The 26109-nt window shown below is 43.6% G+C and overlaps 1 protein-coding gene across 5 annotated transcripts in view; it reads right to left on the reverse strand.

Moving 5' to 3' along the window:
* CORO1C (coronin 1C) overlaps positions 1 to 26109 on the reverse strand; it is a 99302-nt gene that overhangs the window by 4621 nt on the left and 68572 nt on the right. For all 5 annotated transcript variants that reach the window (XM_006112594.5, XM_006112595.5, XM_075898777.2 and 2 more), the window contains exons 3-9: positions 25673 to 25795; positions 9909 to 10038; positions 5185 to 5366; positions 4460 to 4579; positions 3594 to 3698; positions 1611 to 1756; positions 49 to 106 (exon numbers count right to left, since the gene is read on the reverse strand). In XM_006112594.5, the coding sequence (XP_006112656.5) occupies positions 49 to 106; positions 1611 to 1756; positions 3594 to 3698; positions 4460 to 4579; positions 5185 to 5366; positions 9909 to 10038; positions 25673 to 25795 (864 nt within the window). The remainder of the gene's footprint in view (positions 1 to 48; positions 107 to 1610; positions 1757 to 3593; positions 3699 to 4459; positions 4580 to 5184; positions 5367 to 9908; positions 10039 to 25672; positions 25796 to 26109) is intronic.

Below are 26109 nucleotides of genomic sequence, written 5' to 3' on the forward strand. Positions count from 1 at the left end.
TGGAAAATGCTACCTAGCTTCCAACATGTAACTGAAGGCAGCACTCACCTTTCGTGGGACAGTCATGATAATGGGCTCGCACTTCCGCTCATGAAGTTTGAAGAACCTTTCAAAAAGAAAAAGCACAACTTAGTGGGAGCAAATGCAAGTTGGCACATGAAAGCTGGTCTGGAATCCTCTGCTCACCAAAATGGACACAAGTGGTCAAATGGTGGGGGAAGAGGCTATAGAGGGAGAATGATGAAAAGGTTTCAGCTGGGTAATTTTTTCCCCCCACCACATCCAGCACTTGAAGAAGTTTTTGTAAGGGCTGGTAAAAAATACCCAGTTTCATGCTCTAATGGCTTTTACACCTTTAATTACTAGGTGAACTGAAGTGCACCCTGTGTGAGGAGAACAGCATATGGAAACAAGATTGTTAGGCGGAGTCTTCAGTTTGGCCCAACGATGCTCTCAGCATTCACAGATTGCTGGCAAGACTATAGTGATGAGCACAGTACAAATACAGGCTGCATGACAGTATCCATGGTCACCATGCTACTGCATTTCACACGGCCTTTTCTCCTTGTAGTTTGAGCTAGAAGTCAATCACCAATAAAAACATTATGGTAGGTAGCACTTGGATGCTATGGGATGTTTCCCTGACATAGCTTTCACTCTCAGTTCTAAGCCATGTCAGCAATTCTTGGTTAAGCCAAGGGATTGTTGTACTGTTCTCCCAGAGTCCAAAATTGTTTGTAATCTAAATCTATAAAGCAGCATTGTATAGACTGGAAGGAGATTAAAGCCAGACCCACAGAGAGATCTCTCTCTAATATTATTAAGCCTTGTAGTAAAGGAAGCCTATGTCTGACCCAAGCTAGAGCAGAATTGCTTAGCTGGAACACACTTGTTGATTCCAGCAGCTTGCTGGGTCAGATATTGCTCATCAGTCTGTTACAGTCTCAGTCCAAACATTGGTCCACTGGCAGGTCACATCATATTATCGCTAACAGAAGTTTTACCAGTTGAAACAATGAGCGAACGGTACTTACAGAACATCAAACTCCTCTCTCTCTCTCTCTCTCTCTCAAATGAGATGCCTCAAAATCCGTCATTATTTGCATCACTGTCTCAGACCACATGGAACTTTCAAGCCCTGCCAATTCCTTCAGCTCGTACCAAGTATATCTAACTTCTGTGAGGTTGTTTTGCTTTGCACTGTATGCTCCTGGCCACTCTGCCCCAGGATGTGCACGCAAAGCAGAAATTGAAAAGGGCTAAACCCAATCAGCAGCGACACTAGTGAATCCTGCCAACCCCATGAGCTGTTGGGCACCTACCGTCAACTTACCAGGGCTGGAGCCAGTGCCAGGCATCTGGGGAAGGTGGGGTGGTGGGCGTGGTCTCCGGTGGCCTGATGGTTAAGATGCTGGCCTCCGGAGCCAGTGGGGGGGAGTTTGAGTTCCGGCAGCTGCTGGGCACCCACCACCAGCTTGCAGGGTTAGAACAAGTGCCAGGATGAAGATGGGCAAGATAAAGCATCCAGGGAAGGTGTGGTGGTGGGCTGAGTCCTGTAGGGGCCTGATGGATAAGGCGCTGTGTTCCAGCTGCTCAGCAGTTCTAGTTACCTGGCTATTTCACACTTGTTCACATCCAGGCCCCTCTTTGGCATGAATCCCATCCCTCTCTGTGGTTCTTTGCTGCTGAAGGTGTTGAGGTAGTGAACATATGGGGATTCATCTGTGATCTCAAAGTAGCGAATACTGCTGTCACCCTGCAGGGAACAACAAAGGATAATAAAAGGGACAATGACTATTCCATGACCCAGGGTTCCCCTCTTTGCTACAGCATTCTGTACTTAGAATGTGTGGCAGCAACCTTCCCAGCAAGGCACTGTGTCCTTCACACAAAAAGCAGGATGAAGTTTTCTGCTGTCCACCCTTCTCCCTGAAGTGAGAAGGAATGCATCATGCCAGCATACAAGCAGTCTCTAGCCTCATTGCAGCAATCAGACCCAATAGCAATATTGAACATTGTGCTGCACTGGAACATCTGGCCAGACTGAGGCAGGACTAGAGATGCAAGGAGCAGTGGTGTACCAGGTACGCACAGCAATAAGGGAAGTTAAATGCACAGAGCATGGCTTTTCCATTACATGGGAAGCAAAGGGAATAGCTATATCTAACAATCTGACCTTCAGAAAATGTCACATAAAAACAGAAGCATCAGAAACAACTGCCCCATGAGAAATGCACATTTTATAGTTAATTTCCTCCAGCTGAAACTGCCACTGATCATCAAGCCAATGGCCTGATCTCAGCCTGCTCAGTTACTATCAAACTGTCTATTGCTGCATTCAGATGTGTCCATTAGCACAGCTATCAGAAAACAGATGTCCAGTGTAATCAAGGTTCATTATCTCAACAGGCTCTCACAAGTAAGGGATACAGTCTGGATTTAGTAACCTAAGTGCTGTAGTAATCTCAGCATAGGACTGGAAAGCAAGAACTTCCATGTCCTAGTTCCATCTCCAACACCCGCTGTAAAAATTAACCTTCTGCCTCAATTTACTCCTCAGCTGAATAAGGAGAACCCATGCCTTCTCTGCAAGCAAGAGTAAGTGATTGCTCATTTGCACAGCACTTTGACAAGTGCCATGTATTTAACTATAATATATGGAACATAAAATCTTCTTGCTGAAACAAGATTTCATTTAAAGGAACTCTGCATTATAGGCCACTGACAGCATGTAGCATTGACAAGGAAGCATTTGCACCTGTGTGTGTCTGCCTGGACTAACAACAATGAGATTTAGAGATATCAGAGAGGAGAGCTAGAAATAAATTACTCCTCATGAGGTCCAGGGATTCTAGTTGGGTCTCTAAAGCAGCAAGAGGAATAGCAAGAATGGAAAACGAGACTGTCTTGTTAGCAACTTACTATGAAAACATTCTTCCATTTGATTGTATGGACCCTTCTCTGTAATTGCTCATCTATCTTCCTCATCTTTAGCTGCTTGTTTGCAGACAATCTGGAGCAGCAGTGCTCAGAATTGGGCTCTTTAGAGCACATAACACCAATAGCAAATCACTTTCAGAAGCAACACAGACAATTTCAGTAACTGACCCATAAACAAAGCTGGCTCTACTGCACACTTAGCTGTCTAGAAGGGGCAGAAAGAGGTGCCATCGTGGGTGCATTTATCTAGCATTAATGGAGGGGTCACCTGGTTCAACATGCACCAGGGGCGAGTCTGGCTGTAAGGCAAGTAATTCATATTCTGTATATACAGCTTTGCGTGGTCTATGCAAACTCTCCCAAAATAAAAACAATGTTTGGACAGCATCCTTATATTTTAGGCTCCAGGAGACCCTTGACAAAATTTATGGAGTTGGAATAATCGCTCTGAAAGCCACAAATCCTTGCAGATTCATCTGCAACCTTGACAACTGGTGTGGTGCAACATTTTGTTGAAATGTCCAACCTCCGGTTTTTAAGAAATGCGTTTGCACGCTATGACTGGCATTGCATGAACCAGCTGAACGGACACCCTTCAACCACTAGCAAATTGTTGCACAACCTCTTCACTCTTTTTGGGTGTTGGGCTTTACCTTGCCACACAAGTAAATGATATTGGTGTCCGGGTCATAGAATGGCAGCAGAATCCCGTTGCTGGTGTCCATTTCATGCAGGGCTATCGGCTCTTCCATATTTTTCTGCAAATGAGATTTGTATCATATCACTGGAGAACAGAAATGCAACAGTAAAGCTATTAGCTAAATCCTCTGTAATGCCTACTGTTTAGTGGTATGACTAACAGTAATATCACTTCTCTGATGCACAGTCACTATTTGTGACTACACTGGTTTTCTAAGGGCTTGCTATTAAAAACTATTTTTAACAGTTCCTCCCATGTACTTGCAAAACTAAGGAAGAGATTAGACACACAATCATGGCACTATCACACAGTCTAAGGCAGTGTTTCCCAACTAGGATTCCGCAAAGCGAAAGTAAGGGTTCTGTGAGAACTTGGCACTCCCCCCCTGGCGACTCTTAAAGAGACAAGAGCCTTTTTGCAGTGGGACTCGGCGTGGTTTTCCCCTCCTCCCCCCGAAACAGGATCTGCTCTTTATTGAGGTCACATTTACATTTGGTTTGGCTAGCTTGTTTTAGGATATCACTCCTTTGCATACATTCTGATCTGTTCCAAAATAAATGCAGCTTTGAGTAGTTAGCTACCACTCCATTTCCACTGTTCTTGGAAAGACACAGAAGATCTCCTTCCAGGATGTAATACAAAAGCCAGTTTCTTTTACAGATACAATTTGGGCCTATACAGGTTGGTACTGTCCTCTGCTGTGACACATACAGGCAGGATTAGAGTGCTGAGGAGAAGGGGAATATAAGTGCAAGTTGTCTCGACCTCTAATTGATGACAGTGTTATAACATAGGTACAGCAGCTAGATGGGCACATACAGGATTCCACAGGGCGAGCTGCCGTTCGCTCATGCGGCTGAAGCCAGTGGTGAAGACGTTGCCATCGGAGAGGAAGATGGCTCTCATAGGCCGTGCTCCCTCATGGGCCTTCTCCTTCTCCTGAAATAGATTTGTAGAGAAAAGCATTCAGCATTAGACAGAAATCCTGACTCATGGTGAATTAACCTAAATTCCATAGGAGTTGCATGGACTCACTGCCCCAGCAAGCTGAACATGTGGGAAACAGCCTCCAGATCTTTTCCCAATGCTTTAGGTGAGAAAATAATGACTAGAGTACAAGAGAAGCAGCATCCATACTGCTGGTTTCTTTCAGCTCTACCTATCAAGCAGATTCACACATTGCAATAGCAAGATTAAACAAAACTGCTGATTCAGTAAGCTACAGCACATGCGAATAGACAGCTATGCTACTAGCTCTACCTCTGCATCTCCAGGTACCCAATTCTGCAAGCACTATTGTACTACTGTAATTGTGCATGAAAATTAGGTGTGAATCACAGGTGTGCAGTTTTAAAAATTGAGCCCAACATGCTGATAATTCAAGCATCAATTCCAATAAAGTTTAGCAGAGCACTTTAGCATAGTTACCTTTTCTCTAACATTTTCCCTGCTTTGCAAATGTCTCACCACAAATTTTGAGTTCTTGGACATGCTTTTGCTAAGCATCTGCTGCACTGATATGCCACTAATTTTAGCATACTCACAGCAATGATTTCTTGTTTCCTAGGGTCAATCACGCGGATTTTTTTGTCTTTAGATGCTGTACAGATCAGACTGCCATTGTGATTCCAGCTCACATTGTAAATCATATCCAGATGCATGTCATCCAGATTTATAATGGCTTCACCTGTTCCCACATTCCAGATGATGACTGCATTATCACAACCTAAAGGAGAACAGTAACCAAAACTTAGAGTCAACCCACATTCAGAGCACCCAGGACGATGTTCAGAGTGGTTTAAAACCAAGGATAGTTTGAAGGTCAATCAATTCTAGTCTCAGCAAGCTTTTCTTCTTCACCTATATTTGGCCTGCAGTAACAGAACTAATGGTGGAAGCAGAAGAACCATAATAACAGACTAAGACGCAAATATCTTAGCATCAAAAACAGATTCTCTAGAACAAAGAGCCCTCTCCCCATCTCATGGTTTGCACGGTCAGTATCAATCTGTGTAGCCACATCATGAGCAGAACACACGGAAGGTCTGCTCCCATTTAAGGGGGTGTCCAAGTCAGAAATCAGTAAAGCAAGACTGAGCCAACTGGCCCCATCAGGATTCACCACCTGGGCATGATTCAAGATGCCTGTAAGCTGTGTTTGGGAAGAAGAACATTTCTCAAGGTCAGTGGCATTCAGGATGTCCTGCAGAGACCAGGAACAGAAGTTACAAGGTCTTACTGCTTCCAGGCAAGCGTTTGCTGAGGAGTACAACACAATCTGTTCCTAGCACTTGCAATGCAAGAGGCATAGGAAGGACTCACAGGTGAAAGCAATTTTAGAAAAATTCGCACAGAACCTCTGCTGGGGATGAACATTTGATACAAATTAATGAGCAGAATTAGAAGACCATCAGGTGGATGTGAAAAGAAAGTGGCTGCTGAGTTGGTGTCGGGCTGGAGGACACTTCTGTTTGCTGCAGCGGTAACTATACAGGTCAACTGGGCAAAAGGTCAGCAAGGTTTGCTTTTTGCTGTGGTTAGATTTATGCTTAGCTTAGCTGACCGGTTCCAGCAGGGCCAAGACTGCCTCTAACAAACTTTCCCTTTCTTAGACACAGACACAGGAAGCAAAAAGCCACTTCTTAGTATTTCAGCTGCCTCTTAGGTTACCATGCACTGCTCTTCCTCCCTTGTGCCAGACATTTGGCCAGGACACTTCCAATAAAGAGCTGCCTCAACACTCTTCAAGATCCCTTTCTGTCTCTGCTGGATGCTCATCCATCTGATAGCTCTTTATTTTGACCTCATTTCATACCCAAATGGTCTAGGCTAGCAGTAAGAGGCTTGCAGGAATGAAGATGTTCACACAGCACAATCGTTCTAAACAAGCAATTATACTCAGCACAAATATTGTGCCTGTCATCTACAAAGCATTTCATAAGTCTCACCACACATGGGTACAGATCTTTCTGCCATCCAGTGGCCAGATCCCAGCTTTGGTGGGGTGGAAGTGTTCTGAATCCTAGATTCTCCTCAGGTGCTAATTAAACTGTGCCCTCTGACTCACTTCCATCTGCCCTGTGCTCATCTTGCTTTCCCCACCTCCTTCTAGCCAGGTGATCTGCCTCTTCCCCTAGTACCCCTCCTCTACCATAAACACTGCACTGATAGAACAGCTGAGCACTTTCCCAGCAAACCACCCACTTGCCAAGCACTACAGATTCCAGGATATCCCAAATGTGCCTGTCAAATAACAGCGTGATTGTGTCTTAAGAATCAGTACATGGGCAGCAAAGCAAGACCAGGGTGTCCTTAACACCTGACTTTGGGGAAAAGTAAAGGTGGGCACTTTCAAAAGCCATTTTCTTCCTCATTGATGCCCACTCTCAGTCTCTGAACCCAAGCAAGAACTCTGAACCAAACAGTCACACAGTCCCAGTTCCTGCCTTCAAGACATATAAGCCACCTGCTCACCTACCAAAATCTATCCAGTTCCCACCCTCATTCTAGGGCCACTCAAAACATGTCCCAGATTCGTTTCATTACCATATACATTGTCACACTATTATCCTCCCTGCTAGCTGGCCTCCAAGGCAGCTGCAACAGCTAGAAGTGCCAGATACACAGCTCTGAATGCAATACTGAAAGATACAGCACCAAGTCTAGAGCATCCATCTAGTGAATTAAGTTAGTGACTCTCAGCCTTTCCAGATGACTGTACCACTTTCAGCAGGCCAATTTGTTTGGGGGTACCCCCCATGTTTCACCTCACTTAAAAACAACTTGCTTACATAAGAATGGCCGTACTGGGTCAGACCAAAGGTCCATCTAGCCGAGTAGTCTGTCTGCTGACAGTGGCCAGTACCAGGTGCCCCAGAGGGGGTGGACCGAAGACAATGATCAAGCGATTTGTCTCCTGCCATCCTTCTCCAGCCTCTGACAAACAGAGGCCAGGGACACCATTTCTATCCCCTGGCTAATAGCCTTTTATGGACCTAACCTCCATGAAGTTATCTAGCTTCTCTTTAAACTCTGTTAAGTCCTAGCCTTCACAGCCTCCTCTGGCAAGGAGTTTCACAGGCTGACTATACGCTGTGTGAAGAAGAACTTTCGCTTGTTAGTTTTAAACCTGCTACCCATTCACTTCATTTGGTGTCCTCTAGTTCTTCTATTATGGGAACTAATAAAGAACTTTTCTTTATTCACCCTCTCCACATCACTCCTGATTTTATATACCTCCATCATATTCCCCCTTAGTCTCCTCTTTTCTAAATTGAAAAGTCCCAGTCGCTTTAATCTCTCTTCATATGGGAACCATTCCAAACCCCTAATCATTTTAGTTGCCCTTTTCTGAAGCCTTACTAAGGCCAAAATATCCTTTTAGAGGTGAGGAGACCACATCTGTACACAGTATTCAAGTTGTGAGCATACCATAGTTTTATACAGGGGCAGTAAGATATTCTGTGTCTTATTTTCTATCCCTTTCTTAATAATTCCTAACATACTATTTGCCTTTTTGACTGCTGCTGCACACCGTGTGGAAGTTTTCAGAGAACTATCCACGATAACTCCAAGATCTCTTTCCTGATTTGTCGTAGCCAAATTAGCTCCCATCATACTGTATGTATAGTTGGGGTTATTTTTTCCAACGTGCATTACTTTACACTTATCCACATTACATTTCATTTGCCATTTTGTTGCCCAATCACTCAGTTTGGTGAGATCTTTTTGAAGTTCTTCACAGTCTGCTTCTGTCTTGACTATCTTAAACAGTTTAGTATCATCTGCAAACTTTACCACCTCACTGCTTACCCCTTTCTCCAGATCATTTATGAATAAGTTGAACAGGATTGGTCCCAGGACTGATCCTTGGGGGACACCACTAGTCACCCTTCTCCATTCTGAAAATTTACCATTTATTCCTACTCTTTATTTCCTGTCTTTTAACCAGTTCTCAGTCCATGAAAGGACCTTCCCTCTTATCCCATGACAATGTGATTTACACAAGAGCCTTTGGTGAGGGACCTTGTCAAAGGCTTTCTGAAAATCCAAGTACACTATATCTACTGGATCCCTCTTGTCCGCATGTTTGTTAACCTCTTCAAAGAGCTCTAATAGATTAGTAAGACATGATTTCCCTTTACAGAAACCATGTTGACTTTTGTCCAACAAAATTATGTTCTTTTACATGCCTGACAATTTTATTCTTTACTATTGTTTCAACTAATTTGCCCGGTACTGAAGGTAAACTTACCAGTCTGTAATTGCCAGGATCGCCTCTAGAGCCCTTTTTAAATATTACAAAATCAGATATAAAAATAAAGAAGTGGCACTGTACACCGACTGAAAAACTGCTTCCTTTCTCATTACTACCACAGACTTATGCAATAAATTAGGCTATAAAAACGGTACTTACAATACCTAGAGCAGTGTAAAAAAGTCACTGGGTGACATTTTAGTTCAGGCCAACGTCCAGATGAGGAGGTGTGTCCTCTCCTCTGGAAGACTCTGCATACCCTCAGGGGTACACGTACCCCCTAGTTAAAAACGGAATTAAGAGTCCAATTCCTTGGACTTGCTGCTGCTTCTGGCAAAGCCCCAGACTTCCCGGGATCCTGTCTCTTTACAATGTCTCTAGTACAGCAAATGATTGACACAGGAGTTGGCTAGCACTTCCTGATCTGGTGATATACAGGAACTGGAAAGGAAGCTGCAGGGGAGAGAGTCAGTCCCTGGCCGAAGCCAGCCTGGGATCAGTGAATCCTCAGGGATCTGGGCACCCCGGTTCCCTACCGGCAGAAAGCAGAATTTTACCAAGACCAAGTGCATGCCAAGAGAGAACCCCCAGCTCCACCTTCTTTTCCTCCAGCCTGCAGAGAGGGCAGGTTCAGGAAGCTGGGGGGAGGGGAGGTGTCCTCTGCGGTAAATTGTTGATAGCTGAACCTGAAATGGTTGTTGTATTTAAATTGACTTTCTTGATAAGCAAGCATAACTGTTTCCCACAGATCATTTCCTAGGTCCCATATCTACAAAGGGGAGATGGCAAGCACTCAGTACAGAATGAGATAAAAGGTCCATGACTGGACGCCTAGCACCATGGTAATTAATACAAGAGCAGTATTGTGACTGGCCCAGCCCACAGATTAAAAGGAACTTAAGTAAATGGTAACAGGGGAAGGGCCAACAATTCCCCTCCAAAATACCTATTGTACAAAAGGAAATGTAAGTAAGAGTCATTCATTCCCCGCGCAATGTTCAAACATCGTACCTGCACTGAGTAGCACATTGCGTGCTGTTGGATGCCAAGCAACGATGCCAACTCTTTTTGAATGGCCTTCTAAAACTACCACAGGCTCTGTCAAGGAAAGCGTGAGTCCGTTCTCTGGGATCTGCCACACCTGCAAAGGGGTATATAAAAATAATTACTGAAGGACAATAGACTTTAAACAACATGCCAATCATTCCATAGATGCTGTACCATTAACAGAAATCCAGATTCATCTGTCTTGATCTGGGCTGGAAGACAAAAAAGTGAGGGATGCATTCACGGTTCCAAATAAGTCCGTGCCATGACTGGGCTATTGGACTATTGATCAGTGTCTTGGGGGCTCACAATTTGCCCAGTGATACTTTGAATCCACATCTCCCTCATTACCATGTTCAAGGAGACACCTCATTTAAGACACACTCTTAAATCAGCAAATTCAAATAAATCCTCTTGTATCTCAAACTGCACCTGAATAAGTGATCCACTTTCTAACTGAACTTGTTCTTGTCGGGAAGAACTGGCCACCATCTCAGGGCTGTGGTTCCCTAGTTTCAATAGATACAGCTGTTACTTGGACTAAGAATGTTTATGGTGGCTTCTATATTAAATTCAAGATCTAATTTTCATAGGGGAATGCAGTTAGGTGCAGGTCAGTACCATGTAAGCTTCTACACAAAGAAATATCAATTCACTCCACTTGTACTCTGCAGCGCACATGTATGTGCTAGAGATACAGCAAGATGTCTCCAGGCAGTTTGAGAACTCAATATGAAAGAGGAAACACCAGAGATCACGAAACCCCAACAGTAAAGATCAGGTCTCTTTGGAATTTGGAGAGAGGATGTGGGATGGGACACCTAATAAAGGTGGTTTCTGTGATTCATTTGTGTTTTTCATTTCCCATTCAAATCTGACCTACATACAGGCAGTCCCCGAGTTACTTACGAACGGGGCTCTCTCGCCCCGGAGCTCGCAGGCAGCGGGACCGCCCAGAGTGCAGCGGTCCCGCCACCTCGACCTCCGGGGCGAGAAAAGCTGCTCCGGGTGCCCCTGGGGACCGTCTCCAGCAGACCAGGGACACCCGGAGCAAAGCCGGGGAGGCGGAGGGGTCCCACGCCTCTGAGGCTTTGCCAGAACAAAGCCTCAGAGGCGCGGCACCCCGCCGCCGCTGCGGCTTTGCTCCCCGTGTCCCTGGTCTGCTGGGGGGGGGGGGGGAACGCAGCTAGTGCGCCCCCCCCCCCCCCCCCCCGCAGACCAGGCTTTTGTTGTGGACCTTGGGGTAGAGCAGCTGGGGTGCTGCCGGGTTGGTCCTGCAGGGACCTACCTGGCAGCCCAGCTGTTCTGTCCCAGGCTCGAGATTCAGCCGCTGTTGAAACTGATCAGTGGCTGATTCCAGGAAGCTGGGGGCAGAGCAATTCTGCCTCCAGCTTCCTGTAGTCAGCCCCTGGTCAGTTTCAGCAGCAGCGGCTGAATCTGGAGCCAGTTCCGACTTACATACAAATTCAACTTAAGAACAAACCTATAGTCCCCTATCTTGTACGTAACCCGGGGACTGCCTGTATAACAAAACAAACTATACCTGCCCACCAATAGATGGCAGTATAATAGCAAATTGCTTCAACCTTTCTATTCTTTGCTTTTTGGAAGGATTGACCAAGGACTGTCAGCTTCTGCCTGCAATACTCAAGCAAGCTGTCAAAGTCAAGTTCACAGTCAGCAAGAAGATGATGGGATTCAAACGGATTTTAGAAATAAAATTAGGGTGGTAGATGAACATGGGAAGGTGAGATGGGCCGCATAGATTTTACCATTAACCCCAATTTCCCCTAACAGTGTGTGGTCACTGTAACAAAACACAAACCCCAAACATTCACAAGTTTAAGACATGTAGATGCTCAAAGCAAACCAGGTTACCTCAAAGTAACCCTCAACTGATTTTTACTGTTCTCTGATGTCTCTGCCCTATAAAGATCACACAACATCCTCACTTTGCCATCATGCACTACTAGCCAGATAAATATTCAAACCTTGATAGTAACTTGAATTAGACATGGAGTGTTCAAATCTTGTTCTCTCCTTTTTTTGGCTTCGTTCTACCACTGACACTGTGATAGCAGCTAAAAAACTGGCTTTTATTAGTAACCAGTGTTTAACCGGTTTATAAAATCCTGCATACATTTTAAAAAGACTGGCTCCCATCCTATTCGTTTTGAGCCAACAGGAGTTTTGCCACGGATGTCAGCAGCTAGATCACTGTGTTAGAGGATCATGCTATCTATATAATAGGATTCCTAGAACAACGCTGTGTGTTACTCCAAAACCTAAAATGTTTGTTGTGTTAGTGTGATGCAATGGAAACTGCGCCAAGCATGGTGGAAAGCTCTTTTGGTTCAGAATATCACCAAGTTCAATCATCACAGTCTGTAACATCCAATTTTAAAGTTCTCAGTAATTTTTACTTTACAAATTACACCCATGCACATACAGCTGCATTAAGGCATGTGTCTATGCCACTCCAAGAGTCCTAGACCACAGTAATAAAAGAATTAACTCACCCACTCACTAACCTTTCTCTGCAACTAATTTGCATGCAACAAACCCATTGATTGTATGGAGATTGCACAGATGGTGGATTATTTGGCCCAGCTGCATCCATCACTAAGTCCCTTGCTTGGAATTCCAGCAACAAGAGCATTAGAAACCCTACCACACTTCTAGTTTAGTCTGCATTTTTATGAGGAAAAAAATCCACCGTGAATTTTACAAAATCATTTGCTATTGGCCTGGAGAGCTCAAGTATCAGATATAACCGGGGGTAACCCACAGAAAAAAATACACTGAAACCAATGGAAAAGATATAGAAAACAAATGCTAAAACTGGGAGAACTTTTTTTATGTTTTGAGAAGGGGGGAGGGAGGAGAAAAGCCACATGTATTTCACAGCAGTAATAGATCACTGTAATCCTTTGCAAATTACAACTACTAGCCTAATAATGCTTCTTGGTATTGCAAAACACAAGGAAAGTTAAAAGGTCAGACGATGCTCCAGAGTGAACTGGCCAACTCATTCCAGTACAGGGTGGGGCATTTCTTCTGTGTGGGATGAAATCAGATGAGGGGCAAATTGAGTAGCTTTCAGTTTGGTCACAGGACCCAGCCTGCTAAAGGCCCAGACCAGACAACATTTATACATGGGACAATCGCCCAGAATGAGGCACACAAAAGAAAGCTTAAAATGTTGTAAGTTTGACATCAGTTGCATTTTTATCATCTCCATTTTCTAAACTGGAATTTCTGCTTCTGCTCTCAATACAGGAAGCAAAACAGCACCAAGTTCGTGTGTGAAGTCTGTCCTTCAAAGGAACAACAGATGAGCGGTTTCTTGTACTAAAATCACATGTGAAAATAGGGACAATTCCACCATGTTTTCAGCACTGTTTTCCTGTATACCCTTCAAAAGTATCAATAACTGGCTATTCTCTCATGGTCCCTAAATTAGTGAATAGAAACTCAGTCAGTTTCTAGAAGTGACATTTATTAAAGCAAACATTTTCCCAGTCTATCACTCCTTAAAAATGTTACATATGGTGGTTAAAGTAAAAGAGTGAATCAGGGAGCCTGGGTTCTAAGTCTCAGCTTGGGATTTTCAGGAGATCAGTGTCTTTCTGTATCTCTGTTTCTCCATCTGTGACACTGGAAGACTATTTCCCTACATCATGGCCCGGGGGGAGGGAGAATAGTGGAAGGGGAGGTTACTGTCTTATTTAGAATCTTGTACCATGCCCATCACCACAGTAGCCAAGTGATTAATTCACTGTTCAAACTGCTCAGATACTATTGTAATTAAAGGCCACAAAAACACTAACAGAACTACTCTTGTGGGTCTCTGGCACTGTTTCTAGCACAGTGCTGCCTGCTGAGCTATCTGGTACTTCTATTTATGGAAAGAGTGCTAGTTTACTTTTTTAAACGTTCTATGGTCAATAGTTTAATAAAACTATTTACCAAATCAACAACTTCTGTGGGCCAATACATTAAAACAAAACTACTAATTCACCTTATTTAAAAGGCTGCTTGCTTATGTCAGAATTAATTCCTCCCCTCTGAAAAGAGCTATTTTATATCTTCTATAAGTCCTTCTATAATAAATATTTTCCAGCTGAATACAAAACCTGCAGTACATTTCAGCCATTCACAAGGTTCTTTAAGCATGAATATTTAAGTAGTTCCTCATTTGCTGGCACAAGAGAATCATTCTTCAAAGGAAACATCCAATATATCTGCATAGCACAGCACTTTAAAGGAAGTCTCTGCAAGTGATTCAGAAAGGAAATGATGGGATCTCCTCATCTTCTGTGAGACAGCAGCAAAGTTAAGGTAACTTGCTAGAAAATACTTAAACAATGAACAGTCCTGCAGCACCTTTGAGACTAAACAAAAAATGTAAATGATACCATGCGCTTCCATGGGCACAACCCACTTCTTCAGATGAATGGAGTTAAGGGGTCCACATTGCAAAATAAATAGCAGAGAAAGATAGGTGAAACGGAGGGAAAGAGAAGGGAAAAAAATGGGGAAAAGTTGTCAATTAGAGTGTCCATGTTAAATGAAGCTGAGAGAGTGGGTACTTAAGTACTCTTAAGTATCTAGGGTTGGCTTTTTATGTCATTAAGATGTGGAATGTAAAGGGTAATCCAGTTAAGATCTTTGTTTAAACCTTTATTGCTGGTATCAAACTAGTAAATGAAATTAAATTTTGCAGCTTCCCTTTCAAGCTGTTTTTCAAAATTGGCTTGTAATAATATGATAATTTTATGAGCTCCCGGGCAACTTAAAATGTTCCGACAGGTTTCTGTGTGTTACTTTTTTGATGCACTAAGATGGACATCGTACCCAAAGGACTGAAAGTGAGCAATCCATTAAGATCAACATACTGTACTGACTACAGCGAAAGACACTGACTTACTTTTTTGAATATCTGATTTGTGTCCATTTATCCTTTGTTGTAGAGACTGTCCAGTTTGTCTAATATATGGCAGAGGGGCACTGCTAGAATTTGATGGCATAGATCATATTGGTGGAAGGGCAATTATATGAACCTCTGATGTGGTGGTTTATGTGGTAAGTTCATGTGATGATGTTGCTAGTATAGATTTGTGGATAGAGCTGGCACCAGAGTTGATTGCAGGGGTGGGTTCCTGGAGGAGTATGATGGATGTGACATGTGCGGTTACTGGTAAGAATTTGTTTGGCTACGTCTACATTGCCAGTTTTGCTGGCAATAAGTATGCAAATGAGGCATGGATTAGCATATCACCATGCCTCATTTGCATAATGTATGCAAGTCTTTTGGTTTGCGCAAAGGGTTTTTGTGGAAAAAAAAAAAGTAGTGTGGACGTTTTCTTTTTGCACAAAAACCCCTTTTCCCGCCAGATCAGTAAACCTCCTTTTTTGGGGCATAAGGAACTGGCGGGAAAAGGAGTTTTAGTGCAAAAAGAAAATGTCCACACTAATTTTTTTTTCCGCAAAAACCCTTTGTGCAAAAATGGCTTGCATCAATTATGCAAATGAGGTGCAGCAATATGCTAGTCCATGCCTCATTTGCATATTTACTGCTAGCAAAACTGGCAGTGTAGATCTAGCCTTTGAGGCTAGGGGGTCATCTGTAGGCAGGGCCGGATTAAGGCCTTTAGAGACCCTAAACACTGAAAAGATTATGGTGCTCCCCCATATTTACTTCAAAATAAAAACAATACTATACCATAAAATCTTTTTTTTTTTTTGGTGCCCCAAACATGGGCTTAGTCTGCCTATTGGGTAATCCAGCCCTGTCTGTAGGCGAAGATTGGCCTGTCCTCTAAGGCCTGTGAGAGTGAGGGGTCATTTTCTAGCATAGGTTATAGATTGCTGATAATGCGCTGGAGGGATTTAAGTTGGCAGCTGTAGGTGATGGCAAGTGGTGTTCTGTTTTCTTTGTTGGGCCTATCTTGAAGAAGTGATGTCTTGGTACTTGTCTCGCTCTGTCAATCTGTTTTTTCACTTCTCCAGGTGGGTTTTTTTTAGTTTTAAGAATGATCTATATAGCTCCTATAGGTAAGGGTACTCAACTTTGGAAGCCCCAGGGGCCACAATGGTACCCACAACACATGCCAAGGGCTGCAACTTAAGTGGGGCTGCATATGCATGTGTTTATGGAAATTTATCCAACTAGCTTTCACACTGACGGACATGAATACAAAGATTAAGGCAAGACTACACAACACGCAGGCCCCATTTAAGTCAGTTCCGCTGATATTAATAAAATTCAATATATACCCAATTCCCACCCATATGACAGCTCTTGTGGCTCCATCACCTCTTGGCGCCCCCTGCTTCCTGCCAACTGGCAGCTTTCTGCTCATGTGCAGATGCAGCTTTTATCAGAGGCACGTGGCTCTGCTTCTGGGGAGGCTCCACTGTCTCCTGCCACCCCCACCCACCGCCAGCTGGTAGCAATCAGGCAGGTGGCCCAGGAAGCAGCTCAAGGTGCCACAGGCGGTCCTCAGGCTGCGTGTTGAGTAGCCATGCTGTAGGTGTTTGTTTCTGTCTGTGGGATTGGAGCAATTTGGTTGTATCTTAGGACCTGGCTGTAAAACAATTGAAATGTGTCTTGGATAGAAGGTAGAGGCATGTAGGTAATTGTAACGGTCAATACGTTTCTAGTATAAAGAGGTGGAAATTAGGCCATTGTGTAATTGTATTGTAGTGTCAAGGAAGTGGATCTCTTGTGTGGACTGGTCCAGGCTAAAGTTGAAGGTGGGGTGGAAGTTGTTGAAATCTCTGGGGAATTCTCCAAGGGTCTCCTTCTCGTGGGTCCATATGATGAAAATGCCATCAATGTAACGTAAGCAAACTAAGGGTTCTACACCTTAAATAGTGTATTCTTCAAAGCGGATCTAATATCCTCAGATCTCAGCTAGATCGAGGTTCATTGCGCTCAGTACTATACAAACACAGAATAAAGGATGGACCCTGAGCCACAGAATTTAGTGTTAGTATTAAAAGGAAATGTGTGAAATTCTGTGTAATTATTCACATGCAAATCTAATCTAGATGAGCTTCATTTGCTGAATCATTGACTTGCACAGAATCTTAGCACGAGGTAGGTTAGATATCATGTAAACGAATAGTCGTGTAATCTCATGAAGTCTTTGCAGTTACATGACTATTCGAGGGTCCCTGAAGGTGGAGCTGGCAGCCAGTGCACTCCTGGCCAGCTCCCTGCCACTCCACACTGCTGCCACTGATACAGATGGGAGCCAGTCTATGAGAGGAGCCAAAAAAAACCAGTTTCCCCACGCAGACTTGTTGCCTGCTGTTCTATGCTTCTGTCTGTAATACAGTGTGCTTCACAGCAGCTTCCCCTGCCCCTCCCAAGCTGCTGCCTCTATCAGCGCAGCCACATGGGGAGGAGGCAGCAGGCAGCGCCAGGGAGCTGGTGCTGCAGGGGAGGAGAGGGGGGGAACCAATTTTTAAGCTAGCTCCCTGAAGCACCGGATCCTGCCTGCCCCACTGTCTCTGTAGGAAGCAACAAATGAGGAGGTTCTTATGTTCTTAGGTGCAGGTGAGTCCACAGGAGCTGATACACACAGGGAGCTGGCTTGAGAGTCAGCTAATACCAGTGATTAGAGGAGAGTTTCAGGCTGGTCTTTACCACTGATGCTGCTTTTTTCCCCAATACAAAATTGTAGAAATGTAAGGCTGGAAGGGACCTCAGGAAGTCATCAAGTAAACGTAGGACAGAGATCTGTCCAAACTACACTTAAAAACCTCCAATGATGGAGATTCCATAACCTCCTTTGGAAGCCTGTTCCCAAGATTAACAACCCTTAATGTAAACCTCCAAGACTGCAAAGTAAGCCCATTACTTCTTTTGTCCTACTCTCACTGGAGGAGAACTATTTATTACCAACCTCTGAACTGCAGTTAACGTATCTGAAGAATATCATCAGGCCTCCACTCTGCCTTCTTTTCTCAAGACTAAATATATCCAAATTTTTATGCGTTCCTCACGGGCTACATTTTCTGTATCTTATCATTTTTGTTGCTCCTCTATGGATCTTCTCCAGTTTGTCCACATCTTTCCCAGAGGTGGCATCCAGCACTGCACACAGAACCCCTAGCTGAGGCCTCACCAGGGCCAAGTAGAGTGGGACACTTACTTCCTGTGTCTTGCATACAACACTCTTGCTAATATACCTCAAAATGATAATAGCTTTTCTCACAACTGCAACACATTGCTGACTCACTCAATTTCTGATCAATTATAACACCAGATCCTTTTCAACAGCATGACCACCTACTTACTTATTCCCTATTTTGTAATTGTGCATTTGTTTTTTCCTTCCTAAGTGAAATACTTAGCTTCTATATTTACTGATTTTCATCTTCTTGATTTCAAACCAATTTTTCAATTTGTCAGGGTCATTTTGAATGTTAATCCTGTCCTCCAAAGGACTTGCAACTCCTCCCAGCCTGGTGTCAATCACAAATGGTAAAAATATATTCCCACTGCATAGGCCAAGTTATTAATGAAAATATCGACTAGTCCCGGACCTAAGACTGACGCTGATGGGATACAACTAGATAAGCCCTCCCAGTATAATACAATTGACAACTATGCCTTAAGTGTGGTCAGTCAATGACCTTAAGTGTGCACCCACCTTACAATGATTTCATCTACACCACATTTCCTAGTTTGCTAAAGAGAATGTAATGTAGGACTGTGTCAAGTTTGTGACTGTTCACGGCCAGGCTGGAGCGCCCTTCCCTTCCTCTCCTCCCCATGCTGCAGACAGGGGCTGCTTCAGCCAGGCTGGAGTGCCCCCCAACCGCGAAGGCCCTGCAGGGCTGCTCCAGCCCGTCTACAGTGAAAAGGGAGCTGTTCCAACCCCCACAGAGGTTAATGAGAACTGGTAAGCCTCACCTGTTAACCATTCACATCCCTAGTTCAGCACTAATTGGAAACTTACATTTCTTATTTTAAAGTAGCTATATCAGCATTTATTCAAACCAATAAGACAGTTTTAGGAAGCAGAATCTTGAAACCTATATTGAACACAAATCGAGAAAACAATGCTAATTACCAGTGCGAAGATATAACAACACTTAGAGATGGAAAGAGACCTATCAGATCATTGAATTCCTCTCTACCCTTATCCAGTACAAAAACCCTTCTTTCCTACACTATATTCTCCGTTGTTCTGGCTAATTACTTTAAAATATAATTAGTGATTCAGATCCCATCACTTCTTTAGGGAGCTATGCCACACCTAATAAAATCAGTTTGTCTAAATGTACCATGCCAGTCAGACCATTTCACTGTTTACATTTCAGTACACAACAGAGCTGTATTTTCAAAATGTTAACTGTGTTTAGAATTTTCGACTGTTAAACTAAAATTTTTCACTCAAGAGTAGCCAAGGCCCTAGTTATGCCACTTTCACTAAGTGCTCTCTCCTTTCCTACCCAGATATTATAGACAGTTTATCCCAATGTTAGCTGTCACTCAGACATTCCACTGTAAACTGGAATAAGGGCTTATTTCTCCTTCTAAACCAGCTCTGGATTTAAGGTTTTCCAGTTCTTCTGAAGTTTATATTTCAGACAGCATTTATTCCACTGCATATTCCTTCTGAATTGTGGTTTCTTACAGAACATTCTGACACCATTTCAAGCATTTCTAGATCAGAGGTAACCTATACACAACAGGTTTGGGAGGATTGTTTTTTGGTATGTGAATACATGATTTTTTAGCAATCTTCATTTTCTAATTTACTGAAATCACAGACAAAGTGAAAGAATCCTATCTCTACCCTAAACATCATTGAAAAGAGGAAATGAACAGGAATGCATTAGCTTCAGGGGGTAGCCATGTTAGTCTATACATGATAAACTTAAAAACACAAGAAATAGTCTGGTAGCACTTCATAGACTAACAAAACATGTAGGTGGTATCATGAGCTTTCTATCTGAAGAAGTGGGCTGTGCCCACAAAAGCTCATGATACCACCTACATGTTTTGTTAGTCTATGAAGTGCTACCAGTCAATTGGTTTTTTTTTGTTAGAAATTTATTAATCTGGCGTTATATGAAAAAGCTTCAACATGGTTTTCAGAGTACAGAGTTTCTACATACCACCAAACTAAGATGTTGCTAAACAGATTTTTCACAGTAATTTAACCTTTTAAGGATTTCCTTGTGTTTGTTATGGAGACAATGCCCATCACTGATCAAGGTCATCCTAGTGTTTGATGAGCTCAGCTAAAAGGGAACCCATGTCCAAGGTTGGCAGGTGCAAAAATGTAGAGCTCTCTTAAAGTTCTGGCATCCCATTGATGTGGAAACAAATAAGGCATTCACCCTTAAATCAAGGTCTACATCTGTGATTGTCCTCCTTTGTTCTCTCCCCACCTTCCTTATTCTTCTTCAAGATCACACCTCTCCATTTGAGGGCTCTAGGGAGTTGGAGCAACAGCTCCCTGCTGCAAAACACTATAAAAATACAGATCAATGACTGGCTCTGTTGGAGCAACCAGGGAGCAAAGCGGACAGGAGCTGCAGACAGGGGAGTTTAAGAGGGAGTTTGACAGAGGGAGGCTTACGATGGTCAGGAAGACCCACAACACCAGAGCCAGCACTGCTTCTGTCTCCTCCACTAGCACCTGAGCATGGATGCCTCCACCCAGATCCTGGTGTGGTTTTGCAGGGACTGTGGATTGCAATTCCCACATATTGATATCCAGGCTGGGGAGATCATCCAATGCGAAAGGTGCCTGCTGGTGGAATATCTCAGGCAGCAGGTGGGAGAGCTACAGGCGGAGGTGGCCAGGTTATGGAGCATCTGTATCCATGAGAAATTCTTGGACCGTGTTCACGAGTAGACAGCTGAGGCAGCTGTCCCGGTACACAGGACTGGGGACACACCTCTGGTGGAGAAGGAGACGGCTCAGGGTGGACAGTGGCAGCTGGTTACCTCTGGCAGCAGGCACTGCTTCCCCCTGCTCTGAACCCTCCTGCCGTGGTACTAGGAAACCATTATGCTCTTCTTTATACAGGAGATAAGCAATCACCCTCTACACCAGCGGAGGAGAAGCCCCATACCCCCAAGGGCTGGGAGGTCTGCTGCCACTACTGCGAATAGGAAATGTAGGGTAGTGGTGGTCGGAGACTCTCTTCTCAGAGGGGGATGGAGGCACCCATATGTCGCCCTGACATTTCATCTCAGGAGGTATGCTATCTGCCGGGGGCCTGTATTCAAGATGTTACGGAGGCATTGTTGAGGATTATCCGGCCCTCTGATTACTATCCCATGCTACTCATCCATGTGGGCACTAATGATACTGTGAGGTGTGACACTGAGCAGATCAAGAGTGACCACAGGGCTCTGGAGGTACAGGTGAAGGAGTTTGGAGCGCAGGTGGTATTCTCTTCGATCCTTCCTGTCGAAGGTAGGTGCCTGGGTAGAGACAGGTGCATCCTGGAGGTGAATGCCTGGCTGTGAAGGTGGTGTCACCAGGAGGGCTTTGGCTTCCTCGACCATGGGATGCTATTCCAGGAAGGACTGCTAAGCAAGGATGGCGTCCACCTTACAAGGAGGGGGAAGACCCTTTTTGGATATAGAATGGCTAACCTAGTCAGGAGGGCTTTAAACTAGGTTCGACGGGGACAGGTGAGCAAAGCCCACAGGTAAGTGGAGAACATGGAGACCTGAGAGATGGGTCGGAAATGGGAGGGAGCGTGGGCTACAATGGCAGAGAGAAAGGAGGGTCAGGGCAAAACTGGGAGACAAGGTCAAATCAGGATCTTAGATGCCTATATACAATTGCGAGAAGTATGGGAAAGAAGGAGGAAGAACTGGAAGTGCTAATAAATAAGTACAATTATGACATTGCTGGCATCACAAAAACTTGGTGGGATAATACACATGATTGGAATGTTTGTATGGAAGGGTACAGCTTGCTCAAGAAGAATAGACAGGGAAAAGAGGGTGGAGGTGTTGCTTTATACATTAAAAATGAACACACGTGGAGTGAGGTGGAGATGGACATAGGAGACGGAAGTGTTGAGAGTCTCTGGGTTAGGCTAAAAGGGATTAAAAACAAAGGTGATGTCATGCTCGGAGTCTTCTACACATCACCTACCCAGGTGGAAGAAGTGGATGAGGCTTTTTTTAAACAACTAACAAAATCATCCAAAGCCCAAGATTTGGTGGTGATGGGGGACTTCAGCTATCCAGATATGTGTTGGGAAAATAACACTGCAGGGCACAGACTCTCCAATAAGTTCTTGGACTGCATTCGAGACAACTTTTTATTTCAGAAGGTTGAAAAAGCTACCGGGGGGAAGCTGTTCTAGATTTGATCATAACAAATAGGGAGGAACTGGTTGAGAATTTGAAAGTGGAAGGCAGCATGGGTGAAAGTGATCATGAAATCAGAGTTCACAATTCTAAGGAAGGGTGGAAGGAAGAACAGCAAAATTGAGACAATGGATTTCAGGAAGGCGGATTTTGGTAACCTCAGGGAGCTGATAGGTAAGGTCCCATGGGAATCGAGACTGAAAGGAAAAACAACTGAGGAGCGTTGGCAGTTTTTCAAAGGGACATTGTTAAGGGCCCAAAAGAAAGATATTCTGATGTGTCGGAAAGATAGAAAATACGGCAAAAGACCACATTGGCTTAACCACGAGATCTTGCATGATCTAAAAATAAAAAAGGAGTCATATAAAAAATGGAAAGTAGGACAAATTACATAAGATGAATATAGGCAAACAGCACAGGAATGCAAGGGGAAGATTAGAAAGGCAAAGGCACAGAATGAGCTCAAACTAGCTACGGGAATAAAGGGAAACAAGAAGACTTTTTGTAAATACATTAAAAGCAAGAGGAGGACCAAGGAAAGGGTAGGCCCCCTGGTCAGCGAAGAGGGAGAAACACTAAACAGGAAACTTGGAAATAGCAGAGATGCTCAATGACTTCTTTGTTTCGGACTTCACCGAGAAGTCTGTAGTAATGCCTAACATAGTGAATGCTAGTGGGAAAGGGGTAGTTTTAGAAAGTAAAATAAAAAAAGAACAAGTTAAAAATCACCTAGAAAAGTTAGATGCCTGCAAGTCACCAGGGCCTGATGAAATGCATCCTAGAATACTCAAGGAGCTGATAGAGGAGATATCTGAGCTTCTAGCTATCATCTCTGGAAAATCATGGGAGACAGGAGAGATTCCAGAGGACTGGAAAAGGGCAACTATAGTGCCCATCTATACAAAGGGAAATAAGAACAACTCAGGAAACTACAGACGAGTTAGTTTAACTTTTGTGCCAGGGAAGATAATGGAGCAAGTAATTAAGGAAATCATCTGTAAACACTTGGAAAGTGGCAAGGTGAGAGGGAAGAGCCTGCATGGACTTGTAAAGAACAAATCATGTCAAACCAATCTGATAGCTTTCTTTAATAGGGTAACGAATCTTGTGGATAAGGGAGAAGCTGTGGATGTGGTATATCTAGACTTTAGTAAGGCATTTGATACGGTCTCACATGATATTCTTATCAATAAACTAGGTAAATACAACTTAGATGGGGCTACTATAAAGTGGGTGCATAACTGGCTGGATAACTGTACTCAAAGAGTAGTTATTAATGGTTCACAATCCTGCTGGAAAGGCATAACAAGTCGGGTTCCGCAGGGATCTGTTCTGGGACCAGTTCTGTTCAATATCTTGGTTTAGAAAGTACGCTTATTAAGTTTGCAGATGATACTAACCTGGGAGGGGTTGCGACTAATCTGAAGGATAGGGTCATAATTCAAAATGACCTGGACAAATTGGAGAAATGGTCTGAGGTAAATAAGATGAAGTTTAAAAAGACAAATGCAAAGTGCTCCACTTAGGAAGGAACAATCAGTTTCATACATACAGAATGGAAAGCGACTGTCCGGGAAGGAGTATGGCAGAAAGGGATCTAGGGGTTATAGTGGATCACAAGTTGAATATGAGTCAGCAGTGTGATGCTGTTGCAAAGAAAGCAAACATGATTCTGGGATGCATTAACAGGTGTGTTGTGAGCAAGACACGAGAAGTCATTCTTCCGCTCTACTCTGCGCTGGTTAGGCCTTAGTTGGAGTATTGTGTCCAGTTCTGGGCACCACATTTCAAGAAAGATGTGGAGAAATTGGAGAGGGAGCAATGAGAATGATTAAAGGTCTAGAGAACATGATCTATGAGGGAAGACTGAAGGAACTGGGTTTGTTTAGTTTAAAAAAGAGAAGATTACAGGGGGGCATGATAGCAGTTTTCAGATATCAAAAAGGGTGTCATAAGGAGGAGGAAGAAAACTTGTTCATCTTGGCCTCTGGGGATAGAACAAGAAGCAATGGACTTAAACTGCAGCAAGGGAGGTTTAGGTTGGACATTAGGAAAAAGTTCCTAACTGTCAGGGTGGTTAAACACTGGAATAAATTGCCCAGGGAGGTTGTGGAATCTCCATCTCTGGAGATATTTTAGAGTAGGTTAGATAAATGTCTATCAGGGATGGTTTAGACAGTATTTGGTCCTGCCATGAGGGCAGGGGACTGGACTTGATGACCTCTTGAGGTCCCTTCCAGTCGTAGTATTCTATGCTCACTTTTCTTCCTCACCCCAGAAGACACCATATAGAACCATTAAGGGGACTTGCATCAACTGACTGATAAAAGAAAGTTCCTCTAGAAGTTTTAGGCTTTTGTTTTCTTGACCAATGGAATGAAAAGTCAAAATGACAACTGTGGAAGTTCAAAATCCTGTATATAAATATTATAATATAAAATATATCTATCTCATAGAACTGGAAGGGACCTTGAGAGGTCATCGAGTTCAGTCCCCTGCCCTCAGGGTAGGAACAAGTACCATTCAAACCAGCTGTTTCCAGATAGGGTTTAGATTTTTAGGTTTCTTCCTGACTAATAATTGGGTGTCAATCATATGTAAAACCACACAGAATTATTGTTGATACGGATCTGACCAGCTACATCCCATTTCATACTTCCCTTTATAACCTTTGGTGTCCCACTTTGCTACAATAAACCAGTGTGATATCCCCATAGGAGGACAAAGCTCCTTGAGAACTTTCATCCATCCTGTTGAGCAGTACTGATTGGCTGTTAAATACAGCCGGACCCCGAGTTACGAACACGATCCGCGCTTACGAACAGCGCGGTCGCGTGTAACTCTATAGGGTCCGACTTACGAACGAACCGAGTTACAACCAATTGCTTGGTCCGTAACCGGTTCGTAAGTCGGGAAGAGGCTGTACCTTTCTTTTCATTCTAATTTGTTTAATGGTTCCTCCAGATACACTCATATCATTGCTTTGCCAGGGCCAGAACCGGCAAGGGACTGAGTGACTGCAATTATTATTGAAGTCAATGAAGAAATGGCCTTCAGCAGACTGCAGGATGTAGCATCCAGCAGGCACTGAGACCAGAGTGCTATTATAGGAGATACTTACCTGTCTTTGGAAGCAGAGTGTCCCCTGGCCAGTCAACTGTTATACTAGAATAGCCTCTCTGGTGAATTATTTCTGAAATCAATAAAGCCTCCGTACCATAAAAGCTCACCCAATAATTTTCCAAAGGAATTGTATTTGGCGATGAAACAAAAGTGAAATTTTATAAATGTTCTTATGTTCTAAGTGAAATTTTATAAATAGAAACAAGAGTTCAGGTTTTTAAACATACTTTTAACAACTTACCATGACAGTACAGTCCTCAGAACCACTGGCAATGACCTGATCATTATGGGGACTCCAGTCTATGTCAAGCACAGGTCCTGTGTGGCCACATACTGTTGGATATGACTTGTCAATTCTGCCCGTCTGAAGGGAGAAAGAGGGAGAGTTGTCATGCACAGACCAAGCAGGCAACAAACACATGGCATTTCACAGGGCAAAAAAACATTTCCTACACTCTACTTGACCATCACCTCCAAACACAATGACTTCATAAACTTGATTTTATGTATGAGACTCTCATGCAGCACTGCCCCAGACAAATCAGTATTCTGACAATTTCTGACTCTGCAGCAAACAAGTGGGCTTTCGTCCTTCAGCAGCATGACAACGTTGCCAGTCCAGATCTGATGGGGGTTACTGAGAGATACTTCTGATAAAGGAAGTTAGACCCTCACGCT

Source organism: Pelodiscus sinensis, chromosome Z (assembly GCF_052426305.1).
Source record: "Pelodiscus sinensis isolate ZL-2025 chromosome Z, ASM5242630v1, whole genome shotgun sequence".
In the NCBI taxonomy this organism is placed as follows: domain Eukaryota; kingdom Metazoa; phylum Chordata; order Testudines; family Trionychidae; genus Pelodiscus; species Pelodiscus sinensis.